Genomic DNA, 16,969 nt, shown 5'->3' on the forward strand with positions numbered 1-16,969 from the left:
GACAGGAGTAACGACCGCTCATCGCCATCCACAGCTCCTTGTGACAGGAGCAAAAGAGCGCCGATCAACGATGTCTCGTTGATTTGGCGCCTGCTGCACCGGCCAAAATCGGCCAGTGTAAAGGGCCTTTATACTACCCTACTCTATGCCTCTATATTGTTTTTCATGCTGAGGCATACAGACCTTTTTTTAATTAATCTAGAATCTAAAAAATCATGGCATCCATTAGCTGCCTGCTTCTAGGGTGAGATGCCTCCGTAATAGGAGGTATCCTCATAAATCCTTCGAAATTACAGCTCCCTAGTAGCAACCGCAAGGGATCATTTGCCTCCATTTGTGCTCTGCTGCGAGCATGAGGCCTTATTCAAACTGCAGCATGCCCAATACCAGGAATTTTTCTTGTGCCACTTTTTTTTATTTTTTTTTATTAACTTTAGTCCTGGAAATATGTGCCATAAAAAATTAGTTTTTGGATTGTTTTCCACTTATGTCTATGTGAAGTTCTCATTCGCTAACCCTGTAAATGGATGTACCTACCCTATTAAACAATATATAAAGTATAAAACAAAAGGGTTAGTATATGCAACACAATGCCCAGGTCCTAAAATATGTAGGTAAAACTACACGAGTTTAGATCCATTTCACAACATATTAGCATTATTGCAACTGAAGACGATAACTCTGTCTCCAAGGGTATGAGGGTGTATCCTGCTGATAATCCTTCTAGTCTACTATTTTGGGGAATAGAAAAAGATTCATTGGGACATGAAAAGCTAGATGGATTTACAAATTTAAAGCTTTAAACCCGTCAGGCCTCAATGGGGGCTTTAGTAATTGGAATACGCTAGCCGACTTATTTATTGAACTTACATTCGGTTTTATTTTCTGTAATTGTACCCCTGCTCCTTGGTCATATAACAGCAGAAATACTTACCTTTTTGATAACCATCTTTCCAAGAGACAACATATTTGGACTTTTTAAAGGTCGTTTACAGGTTGAGAACCTTGACCCAGCTCTAGTTGTACTCTTGCCCTAACCGACATTGGGCATAGAGAGACTGGGTGCTGGCCAGTACAGTTGCTGTGATAACCGTATGATGCCTGAAGCGTATAGGGCCTGGGTCCAATTCTGATTAATAGGACTCGTGCACCATACTCTTTGGGAATCATACAGTTGCCACAGCAACAGTATTGCCCAGCATGCAGAAGCGTCTCTACACCGATGTTTGTGCCGGCGGGAGAGTACAACTGTACTAATGTTGATACTTGTAATATCATAGTTGTTACAACTGATAACTGTGTATATAATATGTAACAATTGGCAACTGTATTCAAAGGTGGCACAACCAGTACAATATATGAGCACAGGAACTAGGCAGGTGGCAGATTATACACAACTTTATGTCCGAAATGAAATGAGTATCTATGGGTTAGGGCTTGATCACATCAGCGTTGCCGTTCCGTTGGAAGTTTTTCATCAGGCTAACCCCTCAACGAAAAGACAAACGGAAACCTCTGCTTCCTCTCTATTGATCTCAATGGTGACGGAAACGTTGTTAATGGTTTCCGTTGGTCACCAGAACCCTGTTACAACGGTGACCAACAGAAACCATTAACAACAATTCCATCACCATTGAGATCAATGGTGAGGGAAACGGAAGCTAAGGTTTCCATTTGCCTTTCCGATGAGGGGTTAGAGTCTCTGTCACCACATTATAAGTGGCCTATCTTGTACATGATGTGATCGGCGCTGTAATGTAGATTACAGCAGTGTTTTTTATTTTGAAAATTGATCATTTTTGACGGAGTTCTAACCTATTTTAGCTTTATGCTAATGGGATTTCAATGGACAACTGGGCATGTTTTACTTTTTGACCAAATGGGCGTTGTGGAGAGAAGTGTATGACGCTGACCAATCAGTGACCAATCAGCGTCATACACTCCTCTCCATTCATTTACACTGCAGATAGCGATTATATACTACCGTTCAAAAGTTTGGGGTCACCCAGACAATTTTGTGTGTTCCATGAAAACTCACACTTATATTTATGAAATGAGTTGCAAAATGACTAGAAAATATAGTCAAGACATTGACAAGGTTAGAAATAATGATTTTTATTTCAAATAATAATTTTCTCCTTCACACTTTGCTTTCGTCAAAGAATGCTCCATTTTCAGCAATTACAGCATTGCAGACCTTTGGCATTCTAGCTGTTAATTTGCTGAGGTAATCGGGAGAAATTTCACCCCATGCTTCCAGAAGCCCCTCCCACAAGTTGGATTGGCTTGATGGGCACTTCTTGCGTACCATACGGTCAAGCTGCTCCCACAACAGCTCTATGGGGTTGAGATCTGGTGACTGCGCTGGCCACTCCATTACAGATAGAATACCAGCTGCCTGCTTCTTCCCTAAATAGTTCTTGCATAATTTGGAGGTGTGCTTTGGGTCATTGTCCTGTTGTAGGATGAAATTGGCTCCAATCAAGCGCTGTCCACAGGGTATGGCATGGCGTTGCAAAATGGAGTGATAGCCTTCCTTATTCAAAATCCCTTTTACCTTGTACAAATCTCCCACTTTACCAGCACCAAAGCAACCCCAGACCATCATATTACCTCCACCATGCTTGACAGATGGCGTCAGGCACTCTTCCAGCATCTTTTCAGTTGTTCTGCGTCTCACAAATGTTCTTGATCCAAACACCTCAAACTTCGATTCGTCTGTCCATAACACTTTTTTCCAATCTTCCTCTGTCCAATGTCTGTGTGCTTTTGCCCATATTAATCTTTTCCTTTTATTAGCCAGTCTCAGATATGGCTTTTTCTTTGCCACTCTGCCCTGAAGGCCAGCATCCCGGAGTCGCCTCTTCACTGTAGACGTTGACACTGGCGTTTTGCGGGTACTATTTAATGAAGCTGCCAGTTGAGGACCTGTGAGGCGTCTATTTCTCAAACTAGAGACTCTAATGTACTTGTCTTGTTGCTCAGTTGTGCAGCGGGGCCTCCCACTTCTCTTTCTACTCTGGTTAGAGCCTGTTTGTGCTGTCCTCTGAATGGAGTGGTACACACCGTTGTAGGAAATCTTCAGTTTCTTGGCAATTTCTCTCATGGAATAGCCTTCATTTCTAAGAACAAGAATAGACTGTCGAGTCTCGCATGAAAGCTCTCTTTTTCTAACAATTTGGAGAGTTTAATCGAACCCACAAATGTAATTCTCCAGATAGCTCAAAGGAAGGTCAGTTTTATAGCTCCTTTAAACAGCAAAACTGTTTACAGCGGTGCTAACATAATTGCACAAGGGTTTTCAAGTGTTTTCTAATCATCCATTAGCCTTCTAACACAGTTAGCAAACACAATGTACCATTAGGACACTGAAGTGATGGTTGCTGGAAATGGGCCTCTATACACCTATGTAGATATTGCATTAAAAACCAGACTTTTGCAGCTAGAATAGTCATTTAGCACATTAGCAATGTATAGAGTGTATTTCTGATTTAATTTAATGTTATCTTCAGTGAAAAAAAACTGTGCTTTTCTTTCAAAAATAAGGACATTTCTAAGTGACCCTAAACTTTTGAACGGTAGTGTAGATATATTGCTATGTGCAGCCACATAAACACACTATAACATTACTGCCGTGTCCTGCCAATGAATATACATTACCACCTGCCAGGACGTGATGTGTATTCAGAATCCTGACCACGTCTCTGCACTTCTCTGTGATTTACAGCACAGCAGGCGTAGTCTCGCGAGATTATGCTGTAAACTGTCATTTACAGCGAGATCTCGCTGTGCTGTGCTGTGCTGTGCTGTAGTCTCACAGAGATGCTACAGAAGTGGTCAGGATTCTGAATACACATCCCATCCTGGCTGGAGGTAATGTATATTCATTTTCAGGACACTTCAGTAATGTTAGTGTTTGTGTATGAGGCTGCACATAATGATATAGTTATATCGCTATGTGCTGTGCAAATGAATGGGGAGAAGTGTATGACGCTGATTGGTCACTGATTGGTCAGCGTCATACTCTCCTCTGTACAATGCCCACTTGGTCAAAAAGTAAAATACGCCCAGTTGTCCATTGAGAAACTCATTAGCATAAAGCTAATATAGGTCATAACTCCTTCAAAAATGATCGTTTTTCTATATAAAAAAAAACCCTATATAAAAAACCCTGCTGTAATCTACGTTACAGCGCCGATCACATCATGTACAATATAGGCCATTTATAATGTGGTGACAGAGCCTATTTAACCTGACGGAAACCTTCGATGGAACCCCTCAACGGAAGGGCAATGCTGATGTTAACAGGCCCTTATACTGTGACACAATATCAGCCTCTGTAAATATCCACATGTCACAGGCTTTTTCTAAGCTCCCACCTGTCCCACAGTTCATAGCCACTCTCCTGTAGCTGTCTGTCTCCACAGCTCTCTCCAGATGCTGCTCTCTTTACAGACTTTTCATTTGGGGTCTCTCTTTAGGGTCAATGCACACGATACGTATTATGAGTATTTGCACGCGGCAAAACCGCAGTGTAATACAGTACTAGCATAGTTAATGAGATTCTAGGAAATCTCCTGTGCACACTGCAGTATTTTTCTGCACGTAAATTGACCTGCGGTGCGGATTTTAAAATCTGCAGCATGTCAATTTCTTGCATCTCCGCTTGCGAATTGTAGATAGCTAGTGCTGAGGAAAATTTCAGCATGAAAATGTGAAAAAATGCACAGAAAAACGTGTGATTAGGTGCAGCTTTTACCTGCAAATTTCCTGCGTATTGCTGCGGTTTTGGTGCGTATTTTCCGCAGCAAAATACGCAACGTGTGCATGTGGCCTCTCCTTTCATGAGTCTCTCTGCAGTCTCCCTCCATTTAGTCTACTTTCACACGAGCGTATCAGATTCACGCGCATAAAAAACTCGCGTGAATCTGTTCCGTGTGTGTTGCGTTATGCATCAGTGGGCTTTGCGAGTGGCATGCGTTTTTCATGCACTCGCAAAGCACATCTATTTATTTTTATTTTTCCAAATGAATTGATGCGTAAATCACGCACCGCACACAGATGTGCATCCATGTGCGGTGCATGGTTTTCACCCACCCATTGACTTCAATGGGCGCGTAGGTGCGTGAAAATGCACCAATATAGGACATGCAGTGAGTTTCACGCAACGGACTCTCGCTGCGTGGAAAGTCACGCATGTGTGAATGGCCCCATTGAAATCAATGGGTCCGTGTGCTGTGCGTGATTTCCATGCGCAGCACATGGACGGGATTCACGCTCGTCTGAATGGCACCTTACTCTCCTGTCTGCTCCTCCTCGCAGCCGCTCCTCCCTGTCAGCAGACCGCTCCCTCTCCTTCTGCTGCTTTCTGGGCATGCTCAGTATAATGTTTTAAATGACTCATTTAGTAATAATAATCCTTCTACACATCTCATTGATGACAAACTACAGTTACAGTATACAAAGTACAGGAGAATACAGTTTACTCCGACTACAATTCCTACATCCCAGCCATGTTTACTCCTCATACATATATATTTCTATACCTAAATCATTCAGCCTGATAAGGTTCCTTGCTGCCCAAATAGATAGAACAGATTATCATACACAAGTCCAAAGTCTGAGATAGTTTTGCACAGCGCAAATGCTAGCAAATAGAATATTTGCCCTGGTCTACATCTTGACCATGCATGGGTCTCACTGAATAGTGAATGGAGTCAGTGCACATGTACAGGGGTAATGGGGGGGGAAGGGGGTGCTCCTTCTCCGTTAGACTACTGGATAGTAAGTAACCAATTGAAACTTATTTTTGTGCAGTGGACCAATGGAAGTGACGTCAGACGCCGATCATTTTTATACTATTGGCGAGCGCAGCAGCTCCTCTTTGTTTCCTTGTCCCCTGATGACACCGGTTTGTCTGGGGAAACATGTCGGGTGGATCCATATTTGAATTATAGATAAAGCGCTATTAGTGCCGACTGCAGGGGCACCATATTAGACTGTTTATAGTGTGGCCACAATCTGCTCTACAAGACTATTGTGAATTATCTGCAGCCTTCCCTGTTTAGAGCATTCCATACAGTCCTGGCTATCCTGGTAGCGTGACCCAGCAGGGCATCAATCATAGGCTGTTTATGATTTTCTTGAAATTAGAAGCAATATTTGTTAGTTGGGGTCAGCACTGGGCATAGTTACTAAAGGCCCTCATACACATTAGATTAATGTTTGCCAAACCAGCTGATTTGGGGGGGGGGGGGGACTGGCCAACCATCTAACCCATATCGGCTCCTATGTTGTTGGGGGGGGGGGAGAAGAATCGGGCATGTTAAATTTCAACGCCCGATCCTTCTGTTCTCCAGGGAAATAAGGTGCCGCCAGAGGTGTCTTGGCAGCGGCTACTGAGCGTGCCGGTGTATGAACCGAGCAAGCATGTGTATGAGAAATCTGTTTGGAACAGCTGTCAGCTTTTCGGACGATAGCTATTGAAAGGGTATGGTCTCCTTAAGCAGAAGACGATTACAGGTAGTTTTATATACTAGTAATGTGTATCCCAAACTATTTTTAGAATATTAATAAAGTAAAGTTGTATTCTCTAATAGAGGGAACTACAAGTGTTCATCCTTTTTAATTTCTCTAAATAAGTGTTCCCCATTAGAGAATGTTTTCGGGACACGTTATTTGTTTTGTCTCGTCTGCCCACTATAAAGGTCACTTGGGCTCCGGGAACGGTATAAGGCTACAGTATTTGGTCTATCCCTGCATCATTGAAAGTTACATGACATTTGTGCCCTGTACAAAGCAATGGCTTTACCAAGCAAAAGCACAATAAGTAATTTCTGTGGTAAAACAAATGTGCTCTTCTAAATCTACAATATGTAGTACAGAAAGTGCACATGGGAGTGAAGAGGAACTAGGAAATATCTTCATTGTATTTCTTCTCTGTTACAGTAAATGGATGTGGACACATTATCAGTAATGAAGAAAGTGGAACGATAATATCCAAGAACTATCCTGGCACCTATCCAAACTATACCCAGTGTTCAGTGACGATCCGGGTACCGATGGGTAAAAGTCTGTATGTGAAGCTGGCAGACCTGGATATAGAATCCCAAGACTGTGAATCTGCTTATCTTAAAATCTACAAGGGATCATCCGATGAGGAAGTTGGTGAGTTGACAAAATAAAATGGACTGTACCACCTGTTTATTATACTGCTTGAGACGTGACCGGAATCAAAGTAATCTTCTGCCAATTTACCTCCTATAATATACAAGATACCATATTGTTTCCCTAGAAAGGACCAGTAGTTGTAAATGGCCTTGAAATGGAAGATCCCAAATCACAATTGATAATTTCCTCCTTTTCTGGCGTAAAAATACAAGCAATGACAGGTTGCTAGGACCTTTTCAGCGGTTTTTTGTTTTTTTTACAGTGCTTTGGAATATGTTGGTGCTATATAAATGACTATTCTTATGACTGCTGCCGCTGTCGTTGTTACTAATATTATACTGGCACTTTATCTTCACATCTGCATCAGAGCCTCAGTCACACACTCCATCACATTTGATGGGAAGAATAGCGGTTCATGCAGCGCAATATTTTCCTTCAAAACAACGAACACCACGACGAAGCCTAATGAAAGTCAGTGGAGTCAATCATGGGCTGGTGGGATCCACCATAAGGTGGTTCCCGCACTGTCGTGGTTTCCATTATAAACAGAAACCACAACACAGATGTAAACAGAGCTGTAAGATCCTATTACTCGGCCCGATATGGGACGTGAAAAAGCGCCGATCAACGAGGCAGCTCGTTGATCGTTGCTCATTTGCTCCTTTCACAAGGAGCAAAGATCAGTAATGTATGGGAAGGAGCGATTGTTACTACGATCGCTCGTCCGCATACATTTCCATCATACACAGGGATGTGCTGCCAACAACGATAATATTTCTTGCTGCATAAACGATACAATCATCCGATGAACGAGCTGATCGTTGCCTGTTTACACAGGGCAATGAGCAATGATCCGGAATGAGCATTCATATACTGTAAATGCTCATTTGCCTGATCATTGGCCCGTGTAAAAGGGCCTTTAGATAGATGCACTTCTGAAACTACTTGCATCAGTCTACTATGTCTACTTAGCCGTCTCTCGTTCAGTAAACTCTGAGGGGATTACAGATTAATTATGTTATCTCTCTTACAATTAATTAACGGTTAACAGGTTGGGTTGTGGAGCTTAAAGAGTCTGAGCATATGTCCTCTTACCCTTAATGACCTCTGTTTTCTGTTGTGCGTGCCTTATTCTTTCTTCAGTCTGAGCTTCTCCAAACAGCTGTTCACGTCACAAGATATTAGCATAAGGACAATGTTTTTACACCTTGTGGCATGTTGGCTGTACAACCCCCGTTCTCTTTGAGGATGGACATTGGAGTTCATCATGTTTCGCCCTTGAATTATTATTCTGACATCATGGACCATGACACACTTCTTGAACATAGGTTTTTTTTTTCTAGACCCCATGAACAGGTTTGTGGCTTGGTACATTTGGTTGTATTAAGCTGGCCATGTAACAAGCCATGATAATTAACGGCTATCATATTTACAGTATGGAACTAAAAAAAGTGAAACCAATTTGAGAGCGTTTCAATCTTGTTAAAAAATAAATAAAATAACAACCGCTAATCAATAGATTGTGAAAATATGCAAATAAAGGATATTTGCAATAATTATATTTGTCTCTAATGACCAATATCCATGTAATATTGGGACGCTGTTTAAAGAGGCTCTGTCACCAGATTCTCAAATCCCTATCCTATTGCATGTGATCGGCGTTGCAATGTAGATCACAGTAACGTTATGAGCTATTTTATACATATATATGCAAATGAGCTTTGAAATGGACAATTGGGCGTTTTTTTTTTCGTTATGTCCAACTGGGCGTGTATTGTTTTTAACTGGGCGTGTTTACGTGTATGACGCTGACCAATCAGTGACCAGTCAGCGTCATACACTGCTCTCCATTCATTTACACAGCAGCGATGTGCAGCCACATAAACAGAGATTAACGTTAATCAAGTGTCCTGATAATGAATACACATGAAATCCAGCCTGGACGTCATGTGTACTCAGAATCCTGACACTTCTGACTCTTTTCTTTGAGTTTTTCAGCAAGGGAAACAATCTCGTTTACCTCCGTAATCTCGCGAGATTACGCGTGGCTTGCTGGAATCTCACAGAAAAGATTCAGAAGTGTCAGGATTCTGAATACACGTGGTCATGTGTATTCATTATCAGGACACTTGATTAACGTTAATCTCTGTGTATGTGGCTGCACATCGCTGCTGTGTAAATGAATAGAGAGGAGTGTATGACGCTGACTGGTCACTGATTGGTCAGCGTCATACACGTAAACACGCCCAGTTAAAAACACAATACACGCCCAGTTGGACATAACGAAAAAAAAAATGCCCAATTGTCCATTTCAAATCCCATTTGCATATATATAAAATAGCTCATAACTTGGCCAAAAATGAACGTTTTAAAAAAACCAAAAAAAAACGTTACTGTTATCTACATTGCAGCGCCGATCACATCCAATAGGAGATAGGGATTTGAGAATCTGGTGACCGAGCCTCTTTAAGAAGGCCGAAAGTTGTGTTGAGATTTAGATTCACTTTAAAGGGAATGTGTCGCTAGAATTTTTATTTTATTTTTTTCAGTTAAACAATTAGTATTTAAGTGATAACACATTGTTTTTAACTTTTTTAATTTTTTCACAAGTCAGGATATATTATAAATTAGATTCTAGTTTATAACATTTCCATGTGCTGGGCACTAGAGGGAGCGGTTCCCAAAATTGCAGCATGGTCAATGTGGTAAAGCAACCTCATAGCTTTATGCTGCAAATTTGGGGTAGACACACTCTCTCTAGTGTCCTCACACAATCCCCCCTCGATTATTCTGGCTAGTGCCAGGAGAAGGAAGGGTTTGAATGTCTTCAAACCTCCTACACTGTGTGCCGCCATTTTCTGAGCGACTGCACAGTGTAGGAGGATTAGATACAGGGCTCAGCAGACAGTATCACATGAACATAATACACACATCACATACACACACAAACATAAATAACCTGCCTCCGCTGGTCTACGCTCCTCTTCCTTGCGCCTTCGCTTCGTTGAACATATGGCCGGAAGCCGTGGCCGGAAGTCGTCATCTTACTGTCCGGCCGCGGCTTCTGGTCCACATGAAAATGCCGCCAGATTTCGCTCTAGGAACGAGCTTCGTATTGGTCTGTGTGGGAGCGGCGCATGCGGCGTTCCCACACAGACGGCGCACGCTTCTGAGAATGGAACGGCTCCTGTTCGCATTCTCTATGGGGTTGTATGTGCCGTATTCCATCTCTGTATGTGTCGTTAATCGACACATACAGAGATGGAAAAAAAATGGCAGCCCCCATAGAGAATTAAACGTAAAAATACATTAAAAAGTAAAAAATGAGAACACCATTAAATAAAATTTTTGTTAATATTATATTAAAAGCAATATGATAAAAAATAAAAATTATGACCCCCTTCCCTTTAAATACCCAAAGTGTATTAAACTGTAAACTAAGCTGTGTAGCAAATCCTGTCTGAAGAGACCGAGGAGGTGACAACTCTGCATATTTGCAGCGGGCAACCATTAGTTATTGTCTTCCTTCAGCTTTTGCCCCTTTTGCTTTCTTTCATCCTCCATCCTCATTATATCTTAAATTGCTTGATCTCTAAAACCAGCCAATAAAGCTGCCTTCATATGTATGAACAAACATTTGTGACCTTGTTCACACAAATCTTGTTGGGTTTAGTTTCTCCAATAATTATCTGTCTAGTGTCCCCTAACCTTTTCCCCAAACTCGCTCTTACGGCCTGTACACACTTAAAATTTTCAAACCACCAGTAAACCATCTGTAGTTTGAATGATCAGGGCCGAGGATCTGATGGTCACTTCGATCAATACGATCCTTGCAACCGGTGGCGTGCAGGAAGTGTCATGGCTTCCTAGCAACGGCTGCTTTGCGAGTCGTGCACTAGGCAACAATGCCGTTTGTAAATAGAAATGTCGTTCTGAGCGGCGTTTACAGATCATGCTGCCGATTAACGCCATAGTTTTATCTTCTGGTCTTGATTCGCACTAAGAGAGTCCTGATATTTGGCCAGCGTACGCAGGGTTTTAGGCCAGAATCACACACCATTATATTGCCGTTTTTGAGTTGAACACAGAAGTGGGCACAAAAAAAAATGGAGATGTCTTTTCTGTATACCTTTCCTTCCTTTTGCATCCACTTGGTTTGTGTATACCGGCACTATATGCACACCGTAGTGATGTGAATGACGTCTCCCTTCTTTCCTCAGATTAAAGATCAGAGGACTGTAAATTGGAATCAATTTGTAATTTACACCTATGTGTTTTGGTGTCTCTAGAGCCACACTCTTCCATATAGACTTGTGATTGTTTATAAAGGTCACCAAGACCGATGTCTGCATTTTTACTTTTGTCCTATTATTACGGGACGTTGTTTTTGTGTCTGTTTTTATGTTGCACCTATTCTTCTGGGATGTTCATGTTTGGGTTAAAGTTCCATTCCTGGACAAATGATGGTTTCCTGTTATTTAGCCTATGCATGATGTAAAGAATCAGAACAAAGGTACGATCACACTAGAATTTGTGTACTGCATTGTGTGTACACAGGGAAGATATGGCCTAACGGATGTTATATGTCTGGTGTATGCCGCTAGAAAAGGAAGCTGGAGTAGACGCACACGTGTTAGAACGCTCAGTGATCTGCTCAACTAATGGATCCCCCTTATATTGCCCAAAAATTCTCTGCTCATGATTTCCATTGCTGCAAACGACATATAGTATTAGTGATGTAGAGGTAGTTCTGGACTTTTAATTGAATTTTGTTATGTATTCTCCAAACAGTTCAGTGTTATGTCCATATTATGGAGGTTTTCTTTATTTTATTATATTATTTTTTTTCTGCTTACTTATGGAAATATTCTGTCTTTTATGTTTATAATGAAGGTTAACTAGATGTTCGATATCACCCTATGTATTAAATTGGTTACTTAATAGTAACTGGTGTCGTGAAGTTTAGCACGAACTTCTAGTGCAGGGGATCTTTATACCGGTCTGGAAGAACAAAGTCCTTGCCTATTTCACCAGAAACCTCTGCACAGTCCTCATGAGCTTTATTGAAGGAAACTAATTGAGTTTTCTGGGGATGAAAAGTTCATCAGTTATGTGTAGCAGCGAGAGCAGTATAAAGAGGTGACTGCTAAGCAGGGGACAGATAAAGGTAGCATTGCCGGTCATGACCAGACTGCCTCTTATCTGTCTCCGACTACGAGTGCCCTAATCCGCTGTGGCTCGCTATAGATTGTGCCTGACACTTTTCTCTTCTCTGTGTCATGGTGGATCTCCTCCAGGGAGGCTGTGTAAGATTTCCATGTAGTTATCATATGTCTAACATATTGCTACAGGTTTGTAAAGCTTCTGGCCTCATTTGAGCCCTTTTTGGGTTCTCCTTTACTAATAACAGTAAGGGAAAAATCCATAATGAAGATTTATGGAGTTGTCATTTTTCCTTACTCCCTCTGGAAAAAGGGGGTTTTATGCTTTTCAATACGAGACTACACCAGTTTATATGTGCTGACCCAGTGGCATTCACAGAATTTTATCAAGGAGAGGCACATGGTACCCTGAGCCCCATAGAGAAGCCTGCCAGATGCTGTAACGTCAACAGTCGGAAGTGGTGGGTCCCACTTTTTATGTCTTTTTATTTAGGACATTCAGCTGGAGATCTGGGGCACAAGTTACGAATGCCCGATGCTGACCAAAACAAAGGAGGAGATTTGCCCTGTTACCACTTCAGTACATAACTAAATTAATGTTTTTCAGCTATAGTACAAATGCACGGTTGTGTTTGAGCCTTTGGCTTTGCTTCTTTCATTTCTATGTGTGACATTCCATGGATTTCGAAGTCCAGACCGATGTGCTGTAGTTTGTTTACTGTGTAACCATGATGCTTGGGAGCATTAGGCCCTGTTCACACAGTTTTTTTTTGCAGCGGAAACCGCGGCAAAAACTGTGCCGGAAAAACGCCCGAAATTGCCTCTTATTGATTTCAATGGGAGGTGGAGGTGTTGTTTTTTTTTTCCCGCAAGCAAAAAAAAAAACGCTTGCGGGAAAAAGACGCGACATGCCCTATCTTGAGGCATTTTACGCCTCAAAAACACCATTGAAAACAATGGTAGACGGAAATAAACGCATTTTTTTACATTATTTTTTACGCGTTTATTGACGCGTTTTCGGCACAAAACGCTAACGGTTATTCCCTTTGTCTGTTGAAGAAATAGGTAAAAAAAGCCTAAAAAATCGCAGCTAAAACCACGTCAGTCACGGCAAAAAACGTGTGTGGTGCAAAACCCGCAGCTGAATTTTCCAGGCAGAATTTTCATACCCTTCGATTTTCCTTACATTCTAATAAGTGATATTTATAAATATGAGAAGACATATCAGTTTATGGCGTAGCTCCTATCAGCCTTATCCCAGTTTACATGTTTTCTATGAAGTTTATGATGTAAAGTCATGAAAAATTAGTCATATAAACGTGCCCTTTTGTTTTGTGGTGTTAATGACATGCACTGCTCTGTTTTTATTGCTGTGATGTTTAGAATGCCTCATGTATTTGACTCTATTTTACAAATAATATATACTATTGCTGCCAGATTCTGTGGTCCTTTACAACCAACCGTTCCACTCATATTATTTCTGGCAGATGGTCAGACTGGCACAAGGTTCCTGCCTGATCTTTGAATGGGACGTTAGCATATTGTAGCGGGGTAAATTCATACTCTCAGAATGCCCTATTGTATGTGTTACTTAAGTAATGTTTTTGTTTCTATTCTAGCTAGCTATTGTGGAAACCAGAACACTGCATCTAAAGAGCTTTACCTCGATACCAACGAAGCCAGGATCCGTTTTGAGAGCAGGCTCCATGTGTCTGGTCGTGGATTTTTAATCAACTTTGCTAGCAGCGATCATCCAGGTATAGAAAGTCGTTCCATTGTATCCTATGCATACAGGATAATTGATGTAATTTTTGTATTTATGCTAATGAGGCTTGCTAAAGTCCAACTGGGCGTGTATTGTGTATGTTACATCTGGGCGTGTTTACTTCTTTTACTAGCTGGGCGTTCTGACGAGAAATATCATCCACTTCTCTACACAACGCCCAGCTTCTGGCAGTGCAGACACAGCCGTGTTCTCGAGAGATCACGCTGTGTCGTCACTCACTTCCTGCCCCAGGTCCTGCATCGTGTCGGACACATCGGCACCAGAGGCTACAGTTGATTCTGCAGCAGCATCGGCGTTTGCAGGTAAGTCGATGTAGCTACTTACCTGCAAACGCTGATGCTGCTGCAGAATCAACTGTAGCCTCTGGTGCCGATGTGTCCGACACGATGCAGGACCTGGGGCAGGAAGTGAGTGACGTCACAGCGTGATCTCTCGAACACGCTGTGTGTCTGCACTGCCAGAAGCTGGGTGTTAACGAACAGAAGTGGATGATGCTGATTCGTCAGCATCATACACTCCAATTCCTAACGCCCAGCTAGTAAAAGAAGTAAAAACGCCCCGATGTACGCACATAATACACGCCCAGTTGGACTTTTACTTTTAAACACACCCACTTGTACTTTTGCAAGCCTCATTTGCATTAATTCAAAAATGGTCATAACTTGGCCAAAAATGCTCGTTTTTTAAAAATAAAAACGTTACTGTAATCTACATTGCAGCGCCGATCTGCTGCAATAGCAGATAGGGGTTGCAAAATCTGGTGACAGAGCCTCTTTAAGTACAACTGTGCGTGTTTTCTCTTATTTCCATTAGAAAGGCTCATTTGCATATATATATATAAAATTGCTCATAACTTGGGCAAAAATGATAGTTTTTCAAAAAAAACAAAACGTTACTGTTATCTACATTGCAGCGCCGATCACATGCAATAGGAGATAGGGAGTGATAATCTGGTGACAGAGCCTCTTTAAAGCTACAGCCGACCATAGACGTGAAGGCTCCATTAGTAACATAGACGATAACTATTATTGTTTACCGTAAATTGTGTAGAACCATTATGCGATTACCCTGCTTAATGTCATTGTAACGTGGATTGTGTTTCTTCTTTGAAAACAGATTTGATCACTTGTTTGGCCCGATCAAACCACTATAAGGAGACTGAATACAGGTAGGATCTTTACATCTTATTTAGTTGACGCCTTTGCGGGACAAAATAAAAACAATAGTTTATCATCAAACTAAAGATTAGTTGAATGTCTGATATCTGCGAACTATTGCGGAATCTAAACCGTTACCTCTGCACAAACCCTAGATAGTATTACGTTAAAGGTGCCCATATACATCAAATGACAGTCAGCCAAACCGACCCACTATCTGATGTGTATGATGGCAGATGTCGGGGAAAAGAAGGATCAGATGGGCATGTTGGATTTCATCATGTCTGATCCTTTATTCCTGCAGGAGATCACGCACCACCAGAGGTGGAACTTGCCTTTCCTATGAGCTTATGTTCTAAAATGAACAGGGACTATGGGCAGTGGATCATACTCTCCTGCATGTGTTTTTATTTAATATTGACTTTACGATCCATATGAGATTTTGGTTATAGTTTACAGAGTTTTGTTTTGTTACATTTGCAGCAGGTTCTGTCCAGCTGGCTGTAGAGATGTTGAAGGGGATATATCGGGGGATGTGAAAGAAGGATATAGAGATGTAAGTATTATTATACTTTTTGTTACACCCATTGTCTAGTTTGGGACTAAATTGCGAAGGATTGGCCAAACCCCAGGAAGCTATTACAATAAATAATAAAAATATAGGCAATACATTCCTGTTAGACTTGAAGTACATCAATTATAGTAGCCTGGAAAGAGTGGTATTCCCCATTCCTGTGTAAATCTAGAATAAAAGGGACATTGAGATATTACACTGAGATCTTATTCTTGAGTCTTAATTTATTCTACATGGTTTTTATTTAACATGTTGACATTGTCTGTAAAGGTGGAGTTTCATTTTAACTCCACTTGTTTACTGATCCTATTGTTGGCAATAGAATGTGAGAAAGTCCAGTAATTGAGTGGTGAGATTTATGTGAAACTCCTCATGTCAAGGTCAGGTAGCTGTGGTAAAATACAGACTCAGTCAGTGGCTTAAATGAAAAGCTTGCAGTACCCACCTGTCATGCTGATACAGTCACCACCCTACCACATGAAGGAAGCGGAGATTAGTGACCTCTAAGATCTCACGTCTCTGTCACCTACTGATTGCTTGGTGTGTCCCAGAAGTCCTTTTGAAGATCTGCAGCTGACTCAAGAAACAAAACAAGAAGCCAGCAGATTGCCACGCCTGACAATTATATATGACTGTGATCAAAATGACATTAGAGCTCTTGGTGCTCTCCTTGTACATACATTGAACTGTCTGGTTTCCCAACAATGGGTGACTGATAATTCATAGTTTCAGTCATTATATAAAGACTTCTGAAGTCATTCAGGACGTTGTACTCTAGGGTTTGCTTTCCAATGTTTTTCCTCATTTATGTAGATGAACACATTTTAGATGCTGCCCTTTTGGAAGGATAGGAGCCGCATGGCGATTTTATCCTTTGATCAAATAGCCATAATTGTCAAAAGCTATCTAAATTTTAAAGAGGCTCTGTCACCACATTATAAGTGGCCTATCTTGTACATGATGTGATCAGCGCTGTAATGTAGATTACAGCAGTGTTTTTTTATTTAGAAAAACGATCATTTTTGACGGAGTTATGACATATTTTAGCTTTATGCGAATGAGTTTCTCAATGGACAACTGGGGGTGTTTTACTATATGACCAAGTGAGCGTTGTGGAGAG

General features: G+C 41.4%; 1 protein-coding gene across 1 annotated transcript in view; it reads left to right on the forward strand.

Moving 5' to 3' along the window:
• The window catches only part of DCBLD1 (discoidin, CUB and LCCL domain containing 1), a 61,656-nt gene that overhangs the window by 21,663 nt on the left and 23,024 nt on the right, over positions 1-16,969 (forward strand). The window contains exons 2-5 of the mRNA XM_075864253.1: positions 6,949-7,167; positions 13,952-14,089; positions 15,235-15,286; positions 15,759-15,831. Coding sequence (XP_075720368.1) covers positions 6,949-7,167; positions 13,952-14,089; positions 15,235-15,286; positions 15,759-15,831 — 482 coding nt within the window. The remainder of the gene's footprint in view (positions 1-6,948; positions 7,168-13,951; positions 14,090-15,234; positions 15,287-15,758; positions 15,832-16,969) is intronic.

The sequence above is a fragment of the Rhinoderma darwinii genome, chromosome 4 (assembly GCF_050947455.1).
Source record: "Rhinoderma darwinii isolate aRhiDar2 chromosome 4, aRhiDar2.hap1, whole genome shotgun sequence".
NCBI classification, from domain to species: domain Eukaryota; kingdom Metazoa; phylum Chordata; class Amphibia; order Anura; family Rhinodermatidae; genus Rhinoderma; species Rhinoderma darwinii.